This window comes from Athene cunicularia, assembly GCF_003259725.1.
Source record: "Athene cunicularia isolate RWA chromosome 2 unlocalized genomic scaffold, athCun1 chr2_part2, whole genome shotgun sequence".
In the NCBI taxonomy this organism is placed as follows: Eukaryota; Metazoa; Chordata; class Aves; order Strigiformes; family Strigidae; genus Athene; species Athene cunicularia.
The window spans coordinates 6,251,441-6,273,779 of record NW_020799096.1 but is presented as its reverse complement, the minus strand read 5'-3'; the positions used below and the strand labels follow the sequence as shown (position 1 = coordinate 6,273,779).

The 22,339-nt window shown below is 36.2% G+C and overlaps 1 protein-coding gene across 5 annotated transcripts in view; it reads right to left on the bottom strand.

Annotated features, from left to right (window-relative positions):
• The window catches only part of DPY19L1 (dpy-19 like C-mannosyltransferase 1), a 50,148-nt gene extending 27,887 nt beyond the window's left edge, over positions 1-22,261 (bottom strand). Inside the window, exons 1-9 of one of the 5 annotated variants that reach the window (XM_026843863.1) lie at positions 21,605-22,192; positions 16,352-16,376; positions 15,877-15,988; positions 15,619-15,639; positions 14,970-15,057; positions 14,199-14,336; positions 9,152-9,272; positions 7,361-7,454; positions 3,252-3,309 (exon numbers count right to left, since the gene is read on the bottom strand). In XM_026843863.1, coding sequence (XP_026699664.1) covers positions 3,252-3,309; positions 7,361-7,454; positions 9,152-9,272; positions 14,199-14,336; positions 14,970-14,990 — 432 coding nt within the window. In that variant the 5' untranslated portion in view covers positions 14,991-15,057; positions 15,619-15,639; positions 15,877-15,988; positions 16,352-16,376; positions 21,605-22,192. Of the gene's footprint in view, positions 1-3,251; positions 3,310-7,360; positions 7,455-9,151; positions 9,273-14,198; positions 14,337-14,969; positions 15,058-15,618; positions 15,640-15,876; positions 15,989-16,351; positions 16,377-17,002; positions 18,235-21,604; positions 22,193-22,239 lie in introns of those variants that run through there. The other 4 variants (XM_026843867.1, XM_026843868.1, XM_026843864.1 and 1 more) reach the window with 4 other exon arrangements.
• Positions 22,262-22,339: the final 78 nt, after the last annotated feature.

Sequence of the window (22,339 nt, the reverse complement as noted above, 5' to 3'; positions counted from 1 at the left end):
AAAAAAGCCAGGACAGCAGCTGCTTGTTCCTGCTTCTGCTGAGATTAACAACTCATTCAGGTTAACTACAACCATGCTCACACTCAGGCAGTGACTTGCCATACTTAGACGGAGAAAGTGTGTGGGGAGAGGATCTGAGGGATAAACCAACATTATGCTAGAGTTCTCTAGATTATAAACATTTCACATTTCTACTAGCGACAGCACTTAAGTATAAAACATAAAGCTGCCCTCCAAAACAGGCCAAGAAAATTGAATACACAAAATCAAGCACTTACATAGCTTATACTTACACTTACTTTGCTCTTTAACCCTAATAAAGCAAAGCATAATACAATGAAGTAAACTGAATATGTTTTTCATTAATTTCTTGGGGTTCATGGCAAATGGCTCAGCTATAACTGTCATCTCCAATGTTTATATTCAACTCTTTATAAAAAGTGCTTGCAGATAGCACTGGCCATCAAAAAAATAATTATAACTTTACAGGAAAACTCTGACATACAAAAAAAAATGTTTCAAAATGGCTATCAGTAGATTTGTACTAAAAATTAGAAGTAGGTTCTTTAAAACTACAGGACAAAACCACAGTTCATCTTAACATGGACCATAATGAATCTATGAAAGCTTATAGGATTTGGATGCTAGGATGTTCCTTCTCCACTTCCTATAATCTTAAAACCATTTTTTGAAATACTGTTTTACCAAAGAAGTCACTAGAATCAAATTTATACATCTCCTTGCTTATTGTCTTGCTATTTCACAAGTATTTTAGATTAATAGTGTAAAAATAAATGCAAAGTACAGAAGCCCATCCACATTAGTCAAACAGTCCTTGCTGTCTAAAAGCACTCTCTGTAAAAGCTGCACCCTAACTACCATTAAAACAAGCCCTTCATAAATATATGAATACTAATGTGTTGTCTTCAGCTGACTGCACAAATATGATTAAAGTATTTTTATTAGCAATAAATATAATCATGATTATTCTAAAGCTGTGTAGTCTGATTATTTTTCAAGACTATATCAACATTTGATTTACCAAATCTTTTGATACTAGAGAAGATAAAGACAGGAAAGAAATTATAAGCATATACAGCCATAAAAAGGAAGCATTACCTTAAAAGTGGATTGACTAATTTAAGCCCATGCTATTTTTCTATGTTTGGAATGTAATACCAAACTCAATCATCTGTGGAGGATTTATCAAGGCTGTAAATGAACTTTTGCTGCAGGTATAAATACATCAGATCTGTCTAACCTTGAAATCATTAAAACACAGTAGCACAAGCAAGTGCAAATAAAAACATACTGCTTTAGGATCATTAGCTCAGTGCCAGAAGGCTAACCACTTATACACAGCACTACATCTGAGATACCAACACTCTCAGATCAGGCTTACTCATGTAGCTCAGTCCTATGGCTCCAGAAAGGGTAAGCAAATTTTTAGTAACTGGTTTAGCTCCACTGTAAGTAGCGTTGAAGCACATGCAAGATGATTTCACACAATCAAAGGCCTATGAAAGAGTTAAATAGGTTTTTTTATACACATACGTGTATACACTCACTCCCGGAATGTGATTCACCAGTACACACAGTGAAACTAGACCACCTACATACATGTAGCTACATATATTACCATAACTATATACACAACAATATCACACAACTTTGAGTTATTTCATTACTCACAGTACAAATGCAAAGAGCCAGCTGAGATCTAACACTGCACCTCTGCAAGTCCTATTGCTCTCCAGAAATTCATACAGCTGAGCCTGAATCAGTCACCCTACTTGAGCTCTACCTAAGCCCAGACTACATCTGTGTAGAGCTAATGTAGACCTAATTTCATACCATTCTCCAAAATACACACATTATCTGTGTTTTTCCCCCAAGTCAAGTCATCCACAGAGAGAGACAAGCTCTCCTACAGAGTCTCCTATGGATAAGAGAACTGCCTGTGTCATAGCAAAATAAATGTTTCTTTTCATTATTGCTATCACTGTCTTTGAAGTTTTCAACTTGTTCCCTTCTGAAGTTACACTTTATCACCTTCACACTTGGCAAAACAGTGTGTACTCCAATCAGTATTTCCTAGCAAAGGATAAAACATTCCCTTCACTTCAGAATGCCATTAAGAACAGAAACCCACATATTCACCCTCTTAAAGCACAAAAAAAAGTTTAGAAACTAGTGTTTACCTGGTCTGGACCAGGCAGTTAACATCCATTAGTGAAAATTCTTCACAAAGGATATTTAGAGAAAAACATTTCAAATGCAACTTAAAAATAAAATAGCTATTTCATCACACCAATTTTGTTTTTGTAAGATAACTGTCAAAGCTCACTAAGCCTCTTTGATTGTTATGTGCAACTACATATGCTTCCTACTCTGAGTTTTCTATCAAGTTCAGCTCAGTAAAATAAGAAAACAAAACATAACTTTAACCCTTAACAAAATTGTAAGGTAGCTAGTTTCCATCTAGAAAATCTTCACAGTACAGCTGCATTTTAAGTAAATTAAACCAAACATTTATATACATAAAGTGAACATTAAAAAAAACCCAAAAACTCTGCCCAAGGGTATCAGAATGAAAGCCATGAGTTTTCTTCCAAAATATAACACAGTGACATGAATAGCATTAGTTGGGGATGCAGGGAGATGTTTTAAGTTACAGTTTCTTCTTTTTTTTTTTTTCCCCACCCTGTAATGCAGCTTACTAAATCCATCACTGGAATTCTCTATACACATATACAGTTTGTAAATTTTATGTATCCTGGCCATAGTATATCAGTACTACAGAGGTTTCTTTGCTTTTTTTTTTTTGGGGGGGGCTGTGTATTCATGAATTTCCAGTAAAATACATAGCAATCTGAAGAAAACCTCCTCCATTTCTGAAGCTTGTTCATATGGTACATATAGCTCGGTTATGTCTGGAATGGGCACAAAAATAGAATATTTTGATGTTTTGAAACTTGAGTCATTGTGCTACTAAGATTCCAATCTCAGGACCACTTTACAATGTATTTCCTTTCTGAATTATTATTTTTTTAACATATAAGGTGACACATTGGACTGTGCTATACATTTTCGAGTCATGGCCTATTTTGCTTTCAATAATGTCTTATTCCATTTAAATCCATCCTCTAATAGATAAGCAACATCGCTATCTTTGTTGAAATAAGAATTAGCTTAAACTTTAAAAAAAAAAAAAAAAGGGGAGAGGGGTGTGGTTGGGGAGGGAGACCTACCTCTCCATGGTTGAAAAAGAAACACATCACGGTAACAAGGCCTCCTAGACGACTCCCACTGTAAAAAAAACAGGAAAAATAGGTTCAACAGAATCTCATAACAGTCAATGCTGCTTCAAAAATGTGAAGCGGCACTTATGTACAGCTAAGTTGGGGAGTGTGGAGGGTGTGTTAAGAATGCTTTCAAGCATCAAAGGAAAACAATCTACACTGTACATACAATATTAAAATACTAGTTACTCAGCTAATATTTTTTCCAGAGCAGACTACTCTTCATATATCAGCTGTTTACTGCAGAAGACCAATTTTAACTTAAATAATTTGGAAAGCAGTTATTCCACTCCTCACAAACCTTGGTTTAGATCATTACATCTGCTGCTTCATCTGCTATACCCAGAGCTTGGTCTTGAAAAGTGCCAAACCTTTTTTTTCTTCCCTAAACACCAGGCAATATAAATGGACTATTTCTTCCCTAAGATGTTGAGCATAAAACTTTGAATTTGCATGCTAAACTGCCCAACAGGGAATTTTCATCTGAATCTAGGACTATCTTAGAGTAATCAAATCAAGCAAGTTCAAAAAATGTATTTAGAAATGAATTAGTGACATGGTCAATGCAAGACACAATTTAATTCTTATGTGCAATACTGTGATGTTAACATGAGAGTTTTTCAAGCCCTTGACTTAAGGAATTTTACACATTTCTAAACCAATCAAATTCACCTGTTGAATAATTAGCACCATGGAGTCAACATTGAAAGCAAAGATATTACTTAGATTTATCCCCTCTCAAAACAGCAATATATAAGGTTCCTATGTTTGATTAGAGTTGTAATTACTCATCCTGTGATATAAAGCAAAGAACACCTTTTGTGCACACAAGCGCACTACTACTATGAATGACAGAATATACAATTTTTTTCTAATAAACAAAAGAATCAGCCAGCTGTTGAGATTCTTTAAAAAAAGTAAAACAAACCTCAGATCCTCTCAGGTCCTTCATCCATCACTAATATACAAGTCAAACAGAATGAGTGAGTTCTATGTACACAATCTGAGGATTACAGGTATCAACTAAGTGCTAAAACAATCTCCAGGAATTGTGTATTCTCTCACATAAAACTCAACCTTTCATTCCATAAATTCTAAAAGCATCAACACTGACACCCAAAATAGCTAAAATATGTGCTTAATATTAAAAAAATGTTAGTCTTAGGAACAAAGCAGACTAAAAATTTGCAAAAAACACCCACAACCAGAAACAAAATTCAAGGTCTATGCTACAGGTTAACATTATGATAAAACCTTAAAGTCTAGAATACAAAGATCTTAGTTGTATTATGAATGCTTTAGAGCTATCAGCTTCTATAAGGGATCACTGTTTTAATACATGACAAAAGATCAGTAAATCCGTATCACAGAATAGGGAAATGTACCTTGTCAGTATCTTTTCCAGAAAAGAAAGCAAATAGAGCCTACTTCACACAGGGTTATGTGTAGTGTTGAGTTACACTGGTTATCTTTTAATAAGTGCAATGTTATCACGTAGAAGATACAGTAGTTAAAACTTTCTATGACAACATAAAAGGATAACTCCACTGAAACTCCCATACCATACCACAATTGGTGAAGTACATGCCTTTCAGTTAGAATCTACTTCCCCCATGTTTAATATAGGATAATCTAAATTTAATAAATAATTTGTAATTTTTAAAGTGTTGCAGATGACCCAAACAGTTATACTTTGTCTAGTAGAGTCAGCTCTGGAATAATGAAAGAACTACTCTTTTTACTCCCTGGGTACAATAAACTGAAGCTTAAAAAGTCATCTAGGGAAATGCTGTAATTCATTGCTTATTAACATGAAAGAAACAAAAACTGAAGAAAGGACTGTCAGAAGGAGATATGGGAAATTTGCTGGTAGTTCCTTAAGATGCAGTATTTGACAATCAGCTCAAGTATTCTGTCCCTTGACTACAAGAATAGAGAGGTGGGGAAGGTTGGGGTGAAGTAGAATCTTACAATTGCATGAAGCACTTATCAACCAAATGCCATTCCTTTGTCCATACAAATTAAAAAATAGCATGAGTTCTAACCATATTGCTTCAGTTATCTTAACAGAGAATGCTCCAGAGTTTGAGTCTAACTTGCATGATTTAAGAAGATTCCACAGTGCATTCACATAACCAGAAACCATACACAGCATGCTAGGGCAGAGGCATACCATGTCTGGTAATCTTCTAACTTTACGGGGAAGTTGGTTAAGGAAGCTAAACAACAAAAATAACGAGCTTTCTGCTAGCTTAACTCTTTGAACAAGCTCATTACAGAGTACAGTGAACACAGACATGAGAACACATGCAAGCTTGGAAAATAATGATAAGAAAGTGGTGTTCCACTATTCTATCACCTTCCATCACTAGTCAAAGTTGTAAAGAGAATAAAAGCAAATAAGGGCTGAAATAAAATGATTACACATTCTATGAACATACAGGGAGACAAAAAAAAAAAAAACAAAAAACTTTAAAAAAAATATTATGTAAGCTTGAGATTATTACTGCTAACAAACAGGAATTAAATGATAGAAAAAATATTTTAGGATGGTTTCCCACTATCAAATGAGTAAGGCTATGAAAAAGACTTTCAAAATCATAGCAGAAACAAGCCAGCTTTATGAAGGAGACTTATGCCAATTCATTAGATTACCTACTTCAGTGTTGTAGAACTGCATGACTCCACATTCAGTTCTTTTATTTTTCACACCTTATGGAAAACTCTAAATATTCCGGCTTGCTCAGACTAAGAGGAACCTTGGAACAGCCATAATGACTAAGCAGTTATCTAGATTTTGTAACCAACTGTGAATATTCTTCAGAATAAATAAATAAATAAGAACAAAATCCTACCTGCACAAAACTTTGTAGTCACTTGTTATTTTTCACAACTCTGGAGAGCTAGTGGCTTACACCCTGAAAGAACTGCATTTATATTCTAGTCATCTTGACTACCTATATTGCGTATCATTTATACTAAAACTTAATTACTATCAGTACTTGATAGTTATTTAAATTCAACACACCCCAAGCCTAAGGAAAGCACTGAGAAATTAAGACCTTAATGATTTTTCAATGACATGAATACATAAAATGTGGATTTCCATACACCTCCCTTAAGAGAAAAATGACAAGTTAATGATACAAATATTTAAAGTTTATGTTCTTCCTCAAAACATGAGACATTCATTTCCTATGTTAAAGAATACAAACAAATGCTTTACCCTCAACCACCTCATAGTTGCACTAGGCAACTTCCTCTTTCACTGTCAGCTCCTGCCCTGCACTATTCTTTATCTGAACTGCCAGAATATGCTTCAGAGAGAGCAGGAAAAACACACAAAAGACAGTGAGGCCAGGGAACAAGAAGTAAAAGCAATTGTATCTCTCAGAAGAAAATGTAGCAGCCTTTTGCTTTTTTGTAAAACTGACAAATGAAAACAGAGGTAAACAGAAAAATATTTCCACTTCTGTTTTTCTGCTGAATGTGGAATCTAATTTTGTGTGAAAGTGTATTACAGTTCCTGAAATTTAAGGACCAATATTGAAAACAGAAATTCATAGAAAAAGGGAAGTGTATACATATCTCAAACAGAATGCATTATCTTAAAAATATTTTGCCTTCTCAGTTAAGTTAAAATTGAAAGACATGCAACATGACGAGGCAAATCACTGGGAAAACTCCAGTCTTGATTAAAAATATACTGTCATTCAAGCTTTGTTTAAAAAACGAGTTACAGTGATAATGTCAAGAGCAGAAACCTGTCAAAAGCTGTTTAAAACCCGTACAGCATTTAGTTTTATCCACAACCTGGTGCTATCAGTAAGATACCACTTCACTGAAATTTTCCACAACTTTTTCTGGCATCATCATTTATTTTAAGCAAAAAAATTCTCTGTTCCAGTAGTTTTTTAGTGACAACATATATGTAATAAAAGGCACTACTGCTGTACAAACAAGCAATGTCCCATAAAAATTTCAGCATCCACTTTTTCAAATTTTGATAAAAACTGATAGGTAGTACCAACTAAATAGCTCAGTCCCAACTGCCTTACCTGAGGTATGTACCGTATATGAAGAACAGTGACATCATTAATCCATTCAAAAGAAAAATCACAGCAACATAAAAGGAAGCAGGGTCTCCCAACCCTAACAAACAAACAGTTAACACATGTTGTCAAATATAGAAGATATATCATATCGCTTATAAACCACCATAAAATCAGTGTAATACTGCACACAACATGCTACCTTAATATATCTACAGAAAGCGACAACAAAAAAAGTTAATGTCAGTGAGATTATCGTGAAGATTCAGTTGGAAGACTACACTTCTGGGGGAAAAAAAAAAAAAAAAAAAAAAAAAAAAAAAAAGGAGGGGCAGATACAACACTGGGGCAGTCAGCAGGAGAACAAGCCAAGAGGGAAGCATTAACTGTAAAGAAAAAACCTGCAATGTATAGAAGGCATTACTAAGACCATTCTCTACAGACTACATTTTGACTTCATAGAGCTTTTTAGAACAGGTTTGTACTCCCTGTACGCTCATTTCCCACTTCTTGCAAGAGTAAATCTCATCTTTAAGCATATCACACACAATGCTCTTTACTTTGTTTCATTAGAAACCAAGAAATTTTCCAATAATGCAAGTCTGTCAATTTATTCATTCACAAACACTTCTGCATGCACACTTCTGTTATTCTCTTTCCCATTATTTCTTCAAATGCTCCTGGCTCTAATCATTTCAGCAGTATGGCATAAAAAGCCTTATTCGTTGTAGAGAAGGTAGCAAAACTTCATAGTTTCATATGCAGAAATGATTATTCGCCATTGCTGAAAATACAGCAAGACAGTTCTCTAAGAGGATGATAATGCTCACCAAACGTAGTAGTCTCAATCACTGGTGGTTTTGTTGGTGTGGTTTGGTTTTTACAAAACACAGGAATAAGAAGGTATAAATTTATTCACTGTTTGTTGTTTCTGACAAAATTAGAGAAAGTGACTCAATTCAAGTGCTTAAAGATCTTATACCCTTTGAGCAAAGGAAAAATACTAAATTGTCACCACACAAAAACACGTTAGATAATAAAATGAAACAACTTCACAAGCTACCACCTATCATTCAGCTTTAACTGACTGTAGAACACCTCAAAAGCACTTCTCGGCAAGATACTTTTATCATATAATACTTGACAAGCCAATACTTTAAATGTGGAAAAAAACCCTCAAAACAGTGGCAGTGTCCAAGCTTTGGTGTCAAAATCAAGGTACAAAATTAAAATTCTTATGCTGAATATTAGATTACAAGAGGAAGAGGATTCTTCCCAGGAGAATCACTACACAAGATTTCTCCAAAAGGCAGCCTTGTGGTTACCTTTTTCCCCTTCCTCCCCACTCTTCAAGATGTAGTCAGGGGAGGAAATACAGATGGTCAGTTTTTGAAACACAGGAACTTGGAATGTATTGAGGATTCTACAGAAGCTACAAAAATTTAAAACATGTATGTACAGTGGCCTGACATTTAGGACATTTTATTCTTTGTAACAGTCCAACATTATGAAGGCTCAGACTACAACTCAGAAGTTTGAAGTGCAGTAGAAGAATTCGGTCTAGGTAGGAGGAGCTATCTAGTAAGTAAAGCCCACATTCTCACTCCTGGTATTCTTAAAAGCATCTTTTTTTTTTTCATGTTTCTCACTCCTGTTGTGAACCTGCCAAAAACACAGGCTTAGCCAAATGAAAGCACGTCAGTGATAAAGACACAGGAATATTTATTACTTCTGAAATACGTAAAGCTGCAATTATATGCTTCCAGGAAGAAACCACATAAATAAAACACAACTCACCCTCGCAGCTTTCAACAGGACTAAGCCCTTTTCCTCTGTTTACAGTCCAACATGTCTTTGTCGGTACACCAAGGAAATCCATAATGGCAGTATATATGCGGTACCAGCTGGCGAGGACCACCTAGGTGCAAAACAGGATTTGCGGTTTCTGAAAAGGAACTTTGAAATTAGCTCAATGCCCAAGGTAACCTCTCACAATAACTGGCCCTCATCCAGGATTTTTTTTTTAACTCTGAATTTATCTCAACTACTTAGCATTTTTGACCATAATTTCCTAAAGGCATCCAACATAGACCAAGTGTTCGTTAATATACTAAAATTATGTCTGCTTTAGAACAGAAATTTCATGTATCGAACTGCAATATTTGAAAAAAATATACATTTCAATGTTGTTTGGAAGATTCCCCATTTAACTACTTTTATCAGATATTAAAATCCCAGATTTTTTTGACAGAGGACAGCCAAATTAAATCCATTAAAAGCAATTAATTTTTTTTCCACCTGGCAAGAGCATTAATGGACAAAATCTTCAGGGTTTTTACTCAGTGAAATTTTGATAGGTTAAATTTAAGCGTGCATTAGAAAGAGCTTCCAGATGCAATGTAAGACAGCATTTCCATTTTTCATGCAAATGTCATAATATCCTTATAACAACAAATTAAATCTCAACACCTGACACAGAAAACATCAGTATTTTACACACAGAAAAGTAACAACTCATCTCACAGCAAAATCGCTAGTTAACATTACCGAGCTTTTCTGTCAGGATTTAACTGACTCTATAGAGAGTTCATAAATGAGTAATGTGGCCATTCCAGTTGAGCTGCTTTGAAAGTTATAACCCAGGGGTTCCCAGACTGAAAATATGTTTCACCACTGCAGTATTAGCTGTCTCAGCTCTGTATCACAGAAAACATGTACAAGAAGGATGATGCTCTCTTTTCTTTCCCCATACAATTAATAAAACTCTTTATGTCACTTCTATCAAGATGGGCAAGAAGGAAACACAGGGAATTACGCATTGATCTCTGAGAACGTGATGGAGTAAGTCCTCCTGGAAACCACTTCCAAACATACTAAGGACAAAAGAGTGCCTGGAAACAGTCAGTATGGATTTACAAAGGAGAAATCACACCTACCCAACTTCATAACCTTCTGAGATGACTGTCTTGGTAGATAACATGACAGCTGTTTTGTGGGGTTTTTATCTGGTGCCAATTCTGTTCTACGTCTTAAGACTAGATGACAGCACAAAAGAACATCCTCAGCAAGTTTGCAATGATAGAAAATTGGACGGAGTGGTTGATGCTTGTGCTGCCATTCAGAGGGACCTCAACAGGCGAGAGGAATGGGCCAACAGGAGTCTCATGAAAGGGATATGCAAAGTCCTGCACCAGGGAGGAACACCACCATGCACCAGTGCAGGCTGGATTTGACCAGCTAGAAAGCACTTTTGCAGAAAAGGACCTGTGAGTCCCAGCAGACAAGTTGTATTTGAGCCAGCGATGAGCCCTTGTTGCAAAGAAAGCCAAATGTATCCTCATCTGTATGTCACCAGGGCAATAGAGTTGATTCTTCCCCTCTACTCAGCACTGCTAAGATCGTATCTCCAGTGCTGAGTCCAGCTCTGGGCTGCCCAAGACAAGAAGGACACAGAGTAAAGATGACCAAGACAGACTCTTTTCAGTTGACAAGAGACAATGAGCACAAATTGAAATACAAGAAATTCCACTTATATATAGGAAAAAAACTTTTTTACTTTGAGGGTGGTCAAACATTGGAACAGATTGCCCGGAGGTGGAGGTATTCAAAATGAAACCAGAGATGGCCCTAAGCAATCTGCTCTATTTCACCCCACTCTGAGCAAAGTGTTGAGACTAGACGATCTTCAGACACCTCTTCCAACCTCAGCTGTTCTGCGATTCTAGAATTCAACGATTTTGAATACCAGGGCTCCAATTATCATAGCTGACTTAATTTGTGGCCTTTGCACTCTCACACTGTAAATCTTCTATATTTAAAAATACAACTACATCTTTCTAGACCAAGACTCCCTGTCTCAATATTGTGTCCTGCAAAGTACACTATCCTGAATTCCTGGAGGCTTTCTGAACACCTATGCCCTGGCACTTCTGTCTGTGAATGTGTGCATACATGGACCAGACAGCTGCCTCATCTCCAGACAGGCAACAACAAGACCGGGTAACCAAATCCAAATCTTTCCTCTTATCACATGAATGTGGTTTGTACATGGCCAACAGAATGCATATGGTGACTTAGAGACATCTGTCTAGTATATTTGTATCACCAGCCCTGAAGGTGACATTACCCTAAGCACATAAAACATTCTTGCTGTACCAATGTTGCACAGGAAAAATCTATTAATTTATCAACTTAACCTTTTATGTCACAAGTGTTCATGTCTGCTACAGATGTTACCACACATGAATACTCCCTAAAAAGGCACCAGGTTAGGTACCTCATGCAAAACACAGAAACATTTTTTTGCCAAAAGCTACTTTACATGAAACAATTAATATGGGCAGAAAAAACAGAAGCAAATCAGTAACACAAAATTGGTAGGTCAGTTAGAGCACAATGGTGGTTTTGGAATTTCTGCTGTCCCATATCAGATGAGGTAGTAAATGCAAAACTTGGAAAACAAAACACTGTCTCTCAGACCCAGGAGATCTCTGTGGGCCAGGCAAGTCCTTTGCTGTAAAAGAAAAGTCAATTCCTTTTACTAGTTGCCTTTGAGTAAGCACTTCAACTACACCGTTCTTTGTAACACTCATCACTCCAACTCAAATTTTTATCATCACTGCCACACACAGAAATATCAACTGTTCTGTAATGATGAACAGCCAGAGAGTAAAACAACACATTGTCTCTCCACCACAGAAATTAAACCACTATGTCTCTACCATTTTGCATCAGGGATCACAGATGAAAACACCACCACAACTAGTGGAACAACCTGACTATGCAGCAAACGCATGGAAAAATCAAGACTTTAAGTGGACTACGATACTGCACAACTGCAAAGGTGACTTGCTGCTTTTGACAGGCTTTTTTTTTTTTTTTTACTGCTTACATTTATAATTTACACAGATGATGTAGTGATTAATATGGACTCGCTTTACATTTTTTTTTCCCCTTCTTTTGTAGTATTCATAGCCAGTACTGGCTGCACATGCAAGTGAATTGTTCTATTTTTCTTAGTGTTTAACATCCTATTTAGTAACTGGATTTCAAGGCTATTTCTGATGCAATTAATTTTGAAATCTGCTAAACAAACACTTTATTAAAATTCAGCCTTAATGCTACTATTTGGGCTGAAAGAGCTGGAAAGATCCTAAAATATCAAACAGGAAACGAAACACTTTCAGAAAACATGATGATACTGAGCATCAGAAGGAAAAAAAATTCACTGCCAAGAAATAAATCCACAAGCATCTTCTCACCACCCCATCCCATTATAATCAGAAGTAAAATTAGATAAATTTGGAGAACATACTTCAGATGTCAGGTTGCACAGATTGACAGTTTTATAGATGTAGTTATGTGGAAACAAGAGTACTCAAGAAATACACTTTTAAAAAACACTATTTACTGGAAGGCTAGACATCAAGCAGTAAATGACAAAGGAGCAGAGAAGACTATTTGTCTGCTTTGCGTGCCCACACAGGCACAAAAAAGATGAATGTATTCATACCTTATCACCAAGTTCTATGAGCCAGTATGATCATAGAAAACTCTGAATGAACCGACAAGCCTACACATTTTGCACAGTAATCTACCTAACGTTCTTACAGAATGTCAGCCACTGTATCTCATTGCTCTTGTTTTGATTTCATCATCCAATTGACTTAGTCATCTTTCACGGTGATACTGATGATTCTCTAAGATCAAGTTCATTTGACCAGCTACCTTCGATTTTTGCACGTCAGACTATAGCCGAAGTCAATAAATCTCAGCTGAAGAAAATAACTTCATAGCATTCAAATAAGGTATATGTTCCTAACGTTGCATTTCCAGAACTAAACTGCAATCTCTTTGGAGTTAACAAAACAAAACCAAACCACCAGAAAAACCCCAAACCAACCTAAAACCAGTGAGAGAGTAACAAGAACTCATCTATAGCATTTAGTTTTCCCAGAGCAAGGAATTAAGAAGCAAATGAAACCACTCCATGCAAAGTTGTATAAATACATGCTGAGAACTCTTACATAGTTCCTGAAAGCAGCTCTGCTCCAACAGAGCAGGAGAATGAGTATAAATGCTAGTAACCAACTATTACAGACAGTCTTTGGTTCTCCAAAAAATAAACTGTTGCTGACATATGGAGTTACAGAAATGTACAATAACCAAGGAGTTTTCCCTTCTCAAAACGTTAAGACACACTGGCAAAACTGTAAGAGAGAAAAACAAACGTTTCTGTACTTAAAGATGTTCTTTTCAGTGACAAAAGAGCAGAGTAAGAATGTAGTCTAACCAGGTAACAAGTCTAATATCAAGTAACTAGCATCAAGTAACAACAGCAGTCAGTCTTCTACAGAGGAATTTCTGCAACATGTTAAGTAGACTATTACCATTCACAGATTTTAGGGGCCACAGTGAACTGTGATATGTTAGTTCTTTGTCCCGTACAAAATGCATGCCAAAATAACCTCTCAGTACCTGTATCATTGCAGGCATTATTGTCACACACTACTGATACTCTGTGTGCTGTTTCCTAAAGTACAAAATGTCAGCAACTTACTTGCTTTCAGTGAAAAGAACAAAGTAGTATAGAATTGGATTGAAACTTTAGGGCACAAAATATGAAGAACTACAAAGTATTCACATTTGACTGGACATAACTGAAGTCTGAGAATTGATTACAATGTATTAAATCTGGAACTAAAATACAGTATTTAAGCAACACTTCATTAGTCACTATATCTTTACAACCACATTTTCCAGAGTACCTTTCTTACAAATTTGTATTCAAATCTAATGAAACCAAAGATTTATAAGAATGTATTATTTTTAAGACACAGCTTACCTCTGGGTAAAGATTGAACCTCTGCAAGGTGTTAATCACTAAAGGATACTCAGTTAGCCTGTCATTCATAATTGCCCATACTCCATTCCAAAATGATGGTGCCTCAATTATGATCTTGAAGTAGGAATAATATAGACCCTGTAAGAGAACAGAATCATTATCTACGATTAAAGAGGTCACTTCTGCTTCATGAACTGCCATATACAGCTTTGTTTTTAAATCAAATTTTGTAATAGAACAGGAGAAAATTATTCAAGATGACTATCCAGTTTTACAAACCTCTTTTAGTGCCACCAAGACAAGCAATGTGGCTTATCTTCCACCTTGTTTCAGAGCACATGTGGAAATCTCTCATTTGGGCTGCTACGTACTACATAGTATTTCACAAATCTCAAAATAAAAGCAGCCAAGAGGTGTATACATATATAAAAGCAGCTAATAGGTGTATACATATGTGAGCATTCATTAATTTAAAAAAATATTTTTAAAAAAGACTATAATTGAAAGTAAGCTACAAGGTACTTGTAGTTTTGTATTTTAGTTCCTCTAGAATCGTATTTTTAAATTATAATTGAACCGTGAAGAGATACGTTCATAGTAATCAGCTGCAAGACACACAAATGCTCTGTGCGTAAAAGCGTAATGCACATTAGTTGCAAGATATCAGTATATTTACTTATCCAGAAGGTATTAAGAAATTTTGGAAAGCCCACTATCACAAGATGACAGAAGTTTTGCAATCACTGAATTTTTATTGAAACATAATCTAACCATTTCCGTGCGAAAAGCCATTTCTCTTTCTAGCGTTGATAGGTGAGAAAAATGACGGTCATTTTCAAAAAGAGTTGTTATGTGACACCTGTTAAAATAATAATAATTAAAACTGAATAAGGAGTTTTAGAACCTGTACAAAGTCATACATATCAAGGAACAGCTGGCAAAACATTCAATGAAGATCCAAGTTTTACTTACAAACTGCTATTTTAATTTACTCATACACGATACCAACATTCTCCTCTATTGAGATTACTTCAAATGGAAAAAATATGAACCTATAGTAGAATTAAATAATTCTCTATAGAATTAGCTATAATACTCTAATGTATTTTAACTGAAGTGCAGACGCTTAAGGATCAAAAATTTAATGCTATTAAAACTATCATGTCTGCTATTAGGAAACAAAACTCAAATATCTGACAAATGAAAAGAAACATACATTAAAAACTGGGGTAAAAAACAGTGCACATAGAAGTAGCGTATGTTTTTTCCACAAAAATCTTTCCCAACTTGTATTTTAATGTAGTTATCCACCATTATATATAGATGCGCTTACCATCAAAAGTATATTTAAATAAAGATATAACTAAAGGCGGGGGGGGAAGCCAGGAAAAATGCAAATAACTTCGGAGGCAAAACTTACAATTACCAAGAGGAGCTTTGTCTCCAGAAAAGATAGAAAAAGAAAGAAACAGAGCAGTGCACATGACTCTGCTTTTGAATAGGAATTTGCAAGAAACAAAGTACTAAAAATCAGTAGTTCTTTTTGAGCTAGGAAACAAAAATAGAGTGGCAGAAGCTGTTACTTTTTATCTCTGCAAAAGCAGCTAGTGAAAATCACTACAGAAGCCATTCTACCTCGAGTCTATGCTACAATAAAGGGTGAGGATTAGGATAGAACCTGAAACATGAGGATTACGTTGACAAAAAGTAGTTGAAAGGCCATTCTTCCATACACAAAGAAAACACTGGCCAGACTTTTCTGAAGCAGTTAGACAAAACATGATGTAAAACTAAAAAATTAAAGCAGAATCTAAATAAGCAGAAAAACATACGAGAAAGTTGAAAGGATTTACATGAACTTTCAAAACCCCCTGAGAGTAAAAAGGTCTGTTAGTGAAAATGCACCAGAATTTGTATAGCTAAGCAACAATTTTCCACCTGGAAAGCAGGCTTCACTCTTCATTTAAGGCTTAAGAAACATTTTACGTCACTTTCACGAGAACAAAATTACTCATCTTAGAGACAACAATTTGGTTTTGAGAGGAAAGATCTAAATATGAATTATCCCAATAGCTTTTCTAAATACAAGTCAAAATTTTATTTTTATTATTTTAAAATACCGTATTACTCTCAAGCAGTAAGTTTAACCTTACCAGTGTAGGACTCCTGCAAAAGCAGCTGTAAAGGAAACAAAAGGTGTCAAGTTACTCAAATATTTGAATAATTGAACAAGAAATCATGTTCATTATAGTAATTACAGTACTACTACAGAGATGCACAGAAAGTGCCTCCAGAGGAACAGAAGAATAGGAACATCTGAATTAACTTTCACAGCCAGCTCTTAAAAGATTTTAAATTATGCTGATGGTATTCAGCAACAAGCAATGTTCCCCATTATATCCTGCATGACTCAAGTTGATCCATCAGAATCTAATGCACACATTTCAGTTATCAATAACAAAACTGAATTAGAAGCATTTTTTTAATAAGCGTAAATATTTTCAACATTTTAAAGATACCTACTGTGACTGTTCACTCAACCCCTGCTCAGATTTTGGCCAACATACAGCTCATGCTAAGGCCCGATGTATGCCAAAGGTCAAAGCAAGGGCAACACACAGGCAGGACATGGTGTCCAGAAAGGACTAAAGGTCATTATGCAGCCATTATCACCTGCAGCTTGCTGTCTCCTGCAGCAATAATCCTCACTTATTGATCATCTGGCACTTTCTTCAGAATTTGCTAACTCATGAAAATGGTATAGACCGAACATCCAAGCTGAAGGTATAAATACATCAGCTTACCCAAAAAGTTTTTGAAGCAGATCCAGCAGCAGCTGGACTGCTGAGACTTTTGTGTTTCCCAGTGTAATACAGAGGACACCAGCACACGATGGAAGAGGAAGGATGAGCATTCCCACCATCAGCTAAGTAACTATTTTGCTCACAGGCAAGAAGTTAGGAGTTGCGAGTTAGGGAACTTGTGAATTAGAAATCTCATGCCTTAAGTGAGGAATTAGTGAATTCCCATGTTAGACTAGTCTGTACAAAGTGGACTGAACCCTTATTTGTCATGTATGTTTGTTTTCTTTCCTAATAAGCTCATAAAGTTTAATTTACAGAGTACACTGTCCTGTAAATTTGAGTGATTCAAACAGACCATGAGAACCAACACAGATTTAATTGAGACTGTAATTGCCAAAAAAGGTAGGCTCTACATCTAGTAACATCCCCTTTGTCCATTCGGAGACTATTTGCACTGTTGTCAAGTAAGTATAGAACAAGGGAGGTGATCCACGTGTCAAAAGGAAAAGACAAATGGTGATGAAGTGGTGGGGAAACAGTCTTAAGTATCTGACTTCTTGAGCATGACAAGATCCACAGAGAGAAATCACTCCATTTTGCTTGGGCAGCATTTACAACATATCCAGAGCTCACCACGGAAGCAAAGCCAGCATGAGCGAGGGATAAAGGGTGAGCATTTAGAAGGACCATGGTGCTCCTTCTAGACTGAAGGTGACTTGGTTGCCCTCTAGGCACACAGTGGCTCTCTGCCATTGAAAAAGGTCAGGTAGACTGGTTGCCTTCAAACCGAGAAAATCTTCAGGGTTAATGAAGAGCCCTCTTATTCACAGAGGCTACATGTCTCAGAGTGAAAGAGGAGAGGGCAACCACCCTCCCTGCTTCCACCCAGATGGAGCGGGACAGGTGCTGAGCACCGTGTCCTTCTCCAGGGTGCTGATGTGCACACACCTCCTGCCCCGCACACGCCCCAGGCACCACCCTCCCTTGCTGACCGCCGCGTGGAATGGGTCAAATTGATTGCACATTGGCAAAACGTACGTCAAATGCCTGCACACTGATGTAGAACGTAGTCGGAGAGAGAGTGAACATGTATGTGTGCAGACCACGTTACGTGCGTATGGTGGCCTGTCTCTGGGACAAGACAAACGCCTCTGCAAAACCACTAAATTTAGGCAGAAGAGTAGTGGACTGAATGTACACTTCATGCCCTAGTATATATTTGCAAACCACATGTTCCTTCAACACTGGCAGTACTTGTTGTCATTGTCACCACAGGTCATAACGCAACAAACTACATTTATGAACCACAATTTTTATATTAAAGTTTTGTATACAAAGACACATGAGGTGAAACTGGGCGAGACAGGGGAAAAAAAAAAAAAAAAAAGAATTACCCAAGGGGAGATAACATTTCTAAACTACCTGCCTGTACAATTTAACATTTGCCTCGTTACATACTTCACATAGTACTTGAGTTTGTACAATACCATAATACAATACCACACTGAAACTTCCTTAAGAGCTTTTCAGTTCCGCTACAGTTGGTAAGTAGTTCTTCTCAAAGACAAGCCTGGATTTCAGTTAGAAAATGAATACCACAAGCTTCCATTTAAAACTTTACATTTTCACCTATACTCTCCAGGAAAAAAAAAAAAAAAATCACTAGGGGATTGCTCAAGTATAGTTCACATTAAGTGGAATTTAATAGGGAAAGTGTCAGAAGCCACAGATGTTTTTTATACCAAGGACATCTACGTTAGTTCTCATGGAAAGTTGCAAATTCCTTTTTCAGAAAAGCAGGTATAAGGCCTTATTCAAGAATAAGGCCTCAGTTCAGTAGTCAATTAAAAGAAACCCAACACAATAAGGCAAAGTGTTGTATAAGAACGTCCTTGAAAATCTGACAACCTTATTGTTGCCTGTAATTTGGAGAAAATCCTTAAGAGAACAAAAATTCAAATACCACTAAAACTAACCAAAACCCACTATTTTTGGTATTTGGTATATGTACATTCTTTGTTACTGCAAATACTGTATGCTGTAACATAAGATATGGAATTCCAGGTAGGTACATTAGCTATAACAGAAACACAGCAAATCATATTTCATAAACAAACACATTTTGTAGTAATTGTATGGAAAGAAACAGAGCAGCTCATAGCTCTCTTAGTTATTGCTTATTGAGTCTCATATTTGCACAAGGCATTATTGAATTTCTCAGCAACATTTCTAAGATTCCCAATAAGGTAAGATGCTGAAATACATTTACATATACACACAACCCAACTATAAGAAAATATCAGTTTTAAGACAGATTACTGTATATTATTACAAAACATGTAAAGTCAAAATAAATGCACATTAGCTACCAGTACTGTTCACGATCTCAAATTCATTTAGTTCCAAATAAGCCAAGTATGCAGTATTTTATTGTTGCAAATAAATTATCTATTAATATGGAAATTACATTTCAGATTCAAACATAGCACTTACTTCATAGAGAAAACAATACATTTAAATCTGATTCTTCCCTTCTGTAAACATTTCATTTAAAGTCAATGCATTAAGTGTAAACACATTCACAGTTATTTTGGAGAATTTCATATACATTTTTATAAAACTTCACAGTATCACTCTATTATAAGTATAAAACGAAGACCTTTTATAATCACACAGCAATTCATGTAATTACTCACATTTCAAGAGAAAATGCGCTTAATTCATAAATTTCCACTATGAGTCCAAATTGGCATTTTTCAACAGACTGCATCCAGACTTACATTAAGCTAGTTTCTGATGGAAAGCATGCAGATCAGCTCTCTTAAATTACCATCCTTTGATGCCATTAATGGCCTTACTAGGGAGGGAACGAAGGAGAGGAATACTAGAGTCCTAATGCTATAAAGATTTCTACAGCTACTATGTACTTCAACTTGCAGATGCCATTTTCTCACTCAACCTAAGAATCCTTAAAAGCAAAGCATATGATCAGATTTTTGCAGACTAGGGCTATTATGTAAAGTCTGATAGTTTATTCTTCAGATTTCCTATTTTTGCCTGTGCTCTGTTCTAAGAAAAGCAATATGAATGGCATATAAAAAGCATTCTAATTCTGGAAATTAAATACTGAAGAATAAAGCCATAATATACAGAACTCATTTACCAAGAGAGCAACAAATGCTGAGATACTGTAATGCAACAGGATGTGAAACATATTAGAAACTGATTAATACCCTGCAAGTATCCCCAGAGTGACTAGGTAGGAATAGAGCAGCACTGAGAACAATGAGGAATGTGCAAGCATTGACTACTTCTACAGCTTAGTCAAGATGTTTCATTGAGATTCTGTGCAATTCAAGAATAAGGCCTCAATTCAGTAGTCAATTAAAAGAAACCCAACACAATAAGGCAAAGTGTTGTATAAGAACGTCCTTGAAAATCTGACAACTTTATTGTTGCACGTAAATTGGAGAAAATCCTTAAGAGAAAAAAATCCACACCCCATAACAGAACTAGCGTCAACTGTGGGAGCCTCCGTTTGTAAAATCTGGACCTTAAAGCTTAAGCAGAACAACAACAAAAATTCAAATACCACTAAAACTAACCAAAACTCACTATTTTGGGTAGTCGGTATATGTACGTTCTTTGCTACTGCAAATACTGTATGCTGTTACATACTTTGCTACTAAGGGTTTACTCCTATCAGAAATATAAATAGCTTCCTGAAGTATTTAATCAGCTATCTGGGTTTCACAGTCAAATTCAAACTCCAGAAATTATAAAGCTCTCTACCTAATCTGCTCTCAAATTTCAATCAAAGGAAAGCAGTTTTCAATTTTGACCATCAGTTTAACATTTCTATGTTATTTAAGTCACTACTAGTCTAGGAAATGCTGAATAAACAGAGGTAAGCAAAGCAATTCAGGAACAGTTTATTCATCAATTAGTTTGTAAGCTAAGGGTTGTTTTCCCTGCTACCACCTTGAAATGTAATCCATCAAACTGAAGAAACTCCCTTTGGCAACAAGGACTACTGGTGGTGTGATTAATTCCAGCATCACCGGAATACCCTGACAGTCTTTTAATATAATACCTTTAAGAGTATACCTAATTGTGCACCTGATAAATATACTATTATTTAACATCTGTTAACTTTAGGAATGCATTTCTTATTTAATTTTGAAAAAAACTTTAGATGCTTTTTCCAATACTTTGGCCATTAGCCTTTTTATTATTTACTCCAAAATATTCCCAAAGATAATAGCATCTGAATTTACATCCCCCTACAGCTGTATGTTCTTCCACCTGTAATCCTTCCAAAACAAGCTGTTTTGACTGCATTACTTTATAAGAGTTGCTTCCTCCCCGCAAATTAATAACTGGATAGGAGAGATCCATAAATACCTGGACAATTATTCCTAGTTCTGATACCACATCAACTGCTGCAGTAATAGCTTTACAAAAGTTACCTGGTAGGAAGTTGTCCCTTTTCAACATGCTTTTTTGTTTTTCCAAGTTATATTCCCAAATATATTTTGATACAGTTTACAATTCCAAATAAAGAAGGATTAAAAGAACAGTATTTATCCCTGACATACTTACCCAGAAGGAAAGTGAGCCATATCTTGCTGTCAGCTCTTATAATGAAGGCCTTTCTGTCCTCAACGAACACTGGCAAAAGAAAACAAATACCTTAAGCATCAATTGAGAACAACCTCTGTAAAAGGAAATCTATTCGAACTCTACAGCATTAGTTTTCTGTAAAAATCTTGACTAGACTTCAAAAATGCTGAAAAAAATTTCATACCAGTTAGTAACTACACATAAAAGCTTTAGACATCACAGACAGACTATTAAGGTGACAACACAAATCATCGGGTTCTTCATTCCCGACACAACTTGTACAAAGTAACTTGTCAGAAGAGGATTTCTACATAGATATGTTATTGACAAACCCCCTCAAACAGAAAGTCAGCCTTTTAAAGAATAGGTAAGCCTCCATCCTTTCAGCAAAGCGTGATCAGGGAATAAGCTGGCCATCTCAACACTATAACCTGAGCTAATCAACATGATCAGAGAGGCTCTTTTCACCAGAGTTCGTTACACAAACAGCACGTCTTCCCATTTCTCCCCTAAAAGGTGCTAAAGTGGTAAAAAGCCCTTTCCCTTCCCCTCGCCCCCGACTCGCGCCGAGACCAGAGTGGGTCTTGTCAGATTTTTTTTTTTTTTTCTTTAACCTCCTCCCGTAGTGACAGGCTGGAGGACGGCCACGGGGAGAGCGGGAGAGCAACCGGCCGCCCGCCGCGGCCCCAGGCAGCACCAGACACCCTCCTCCCG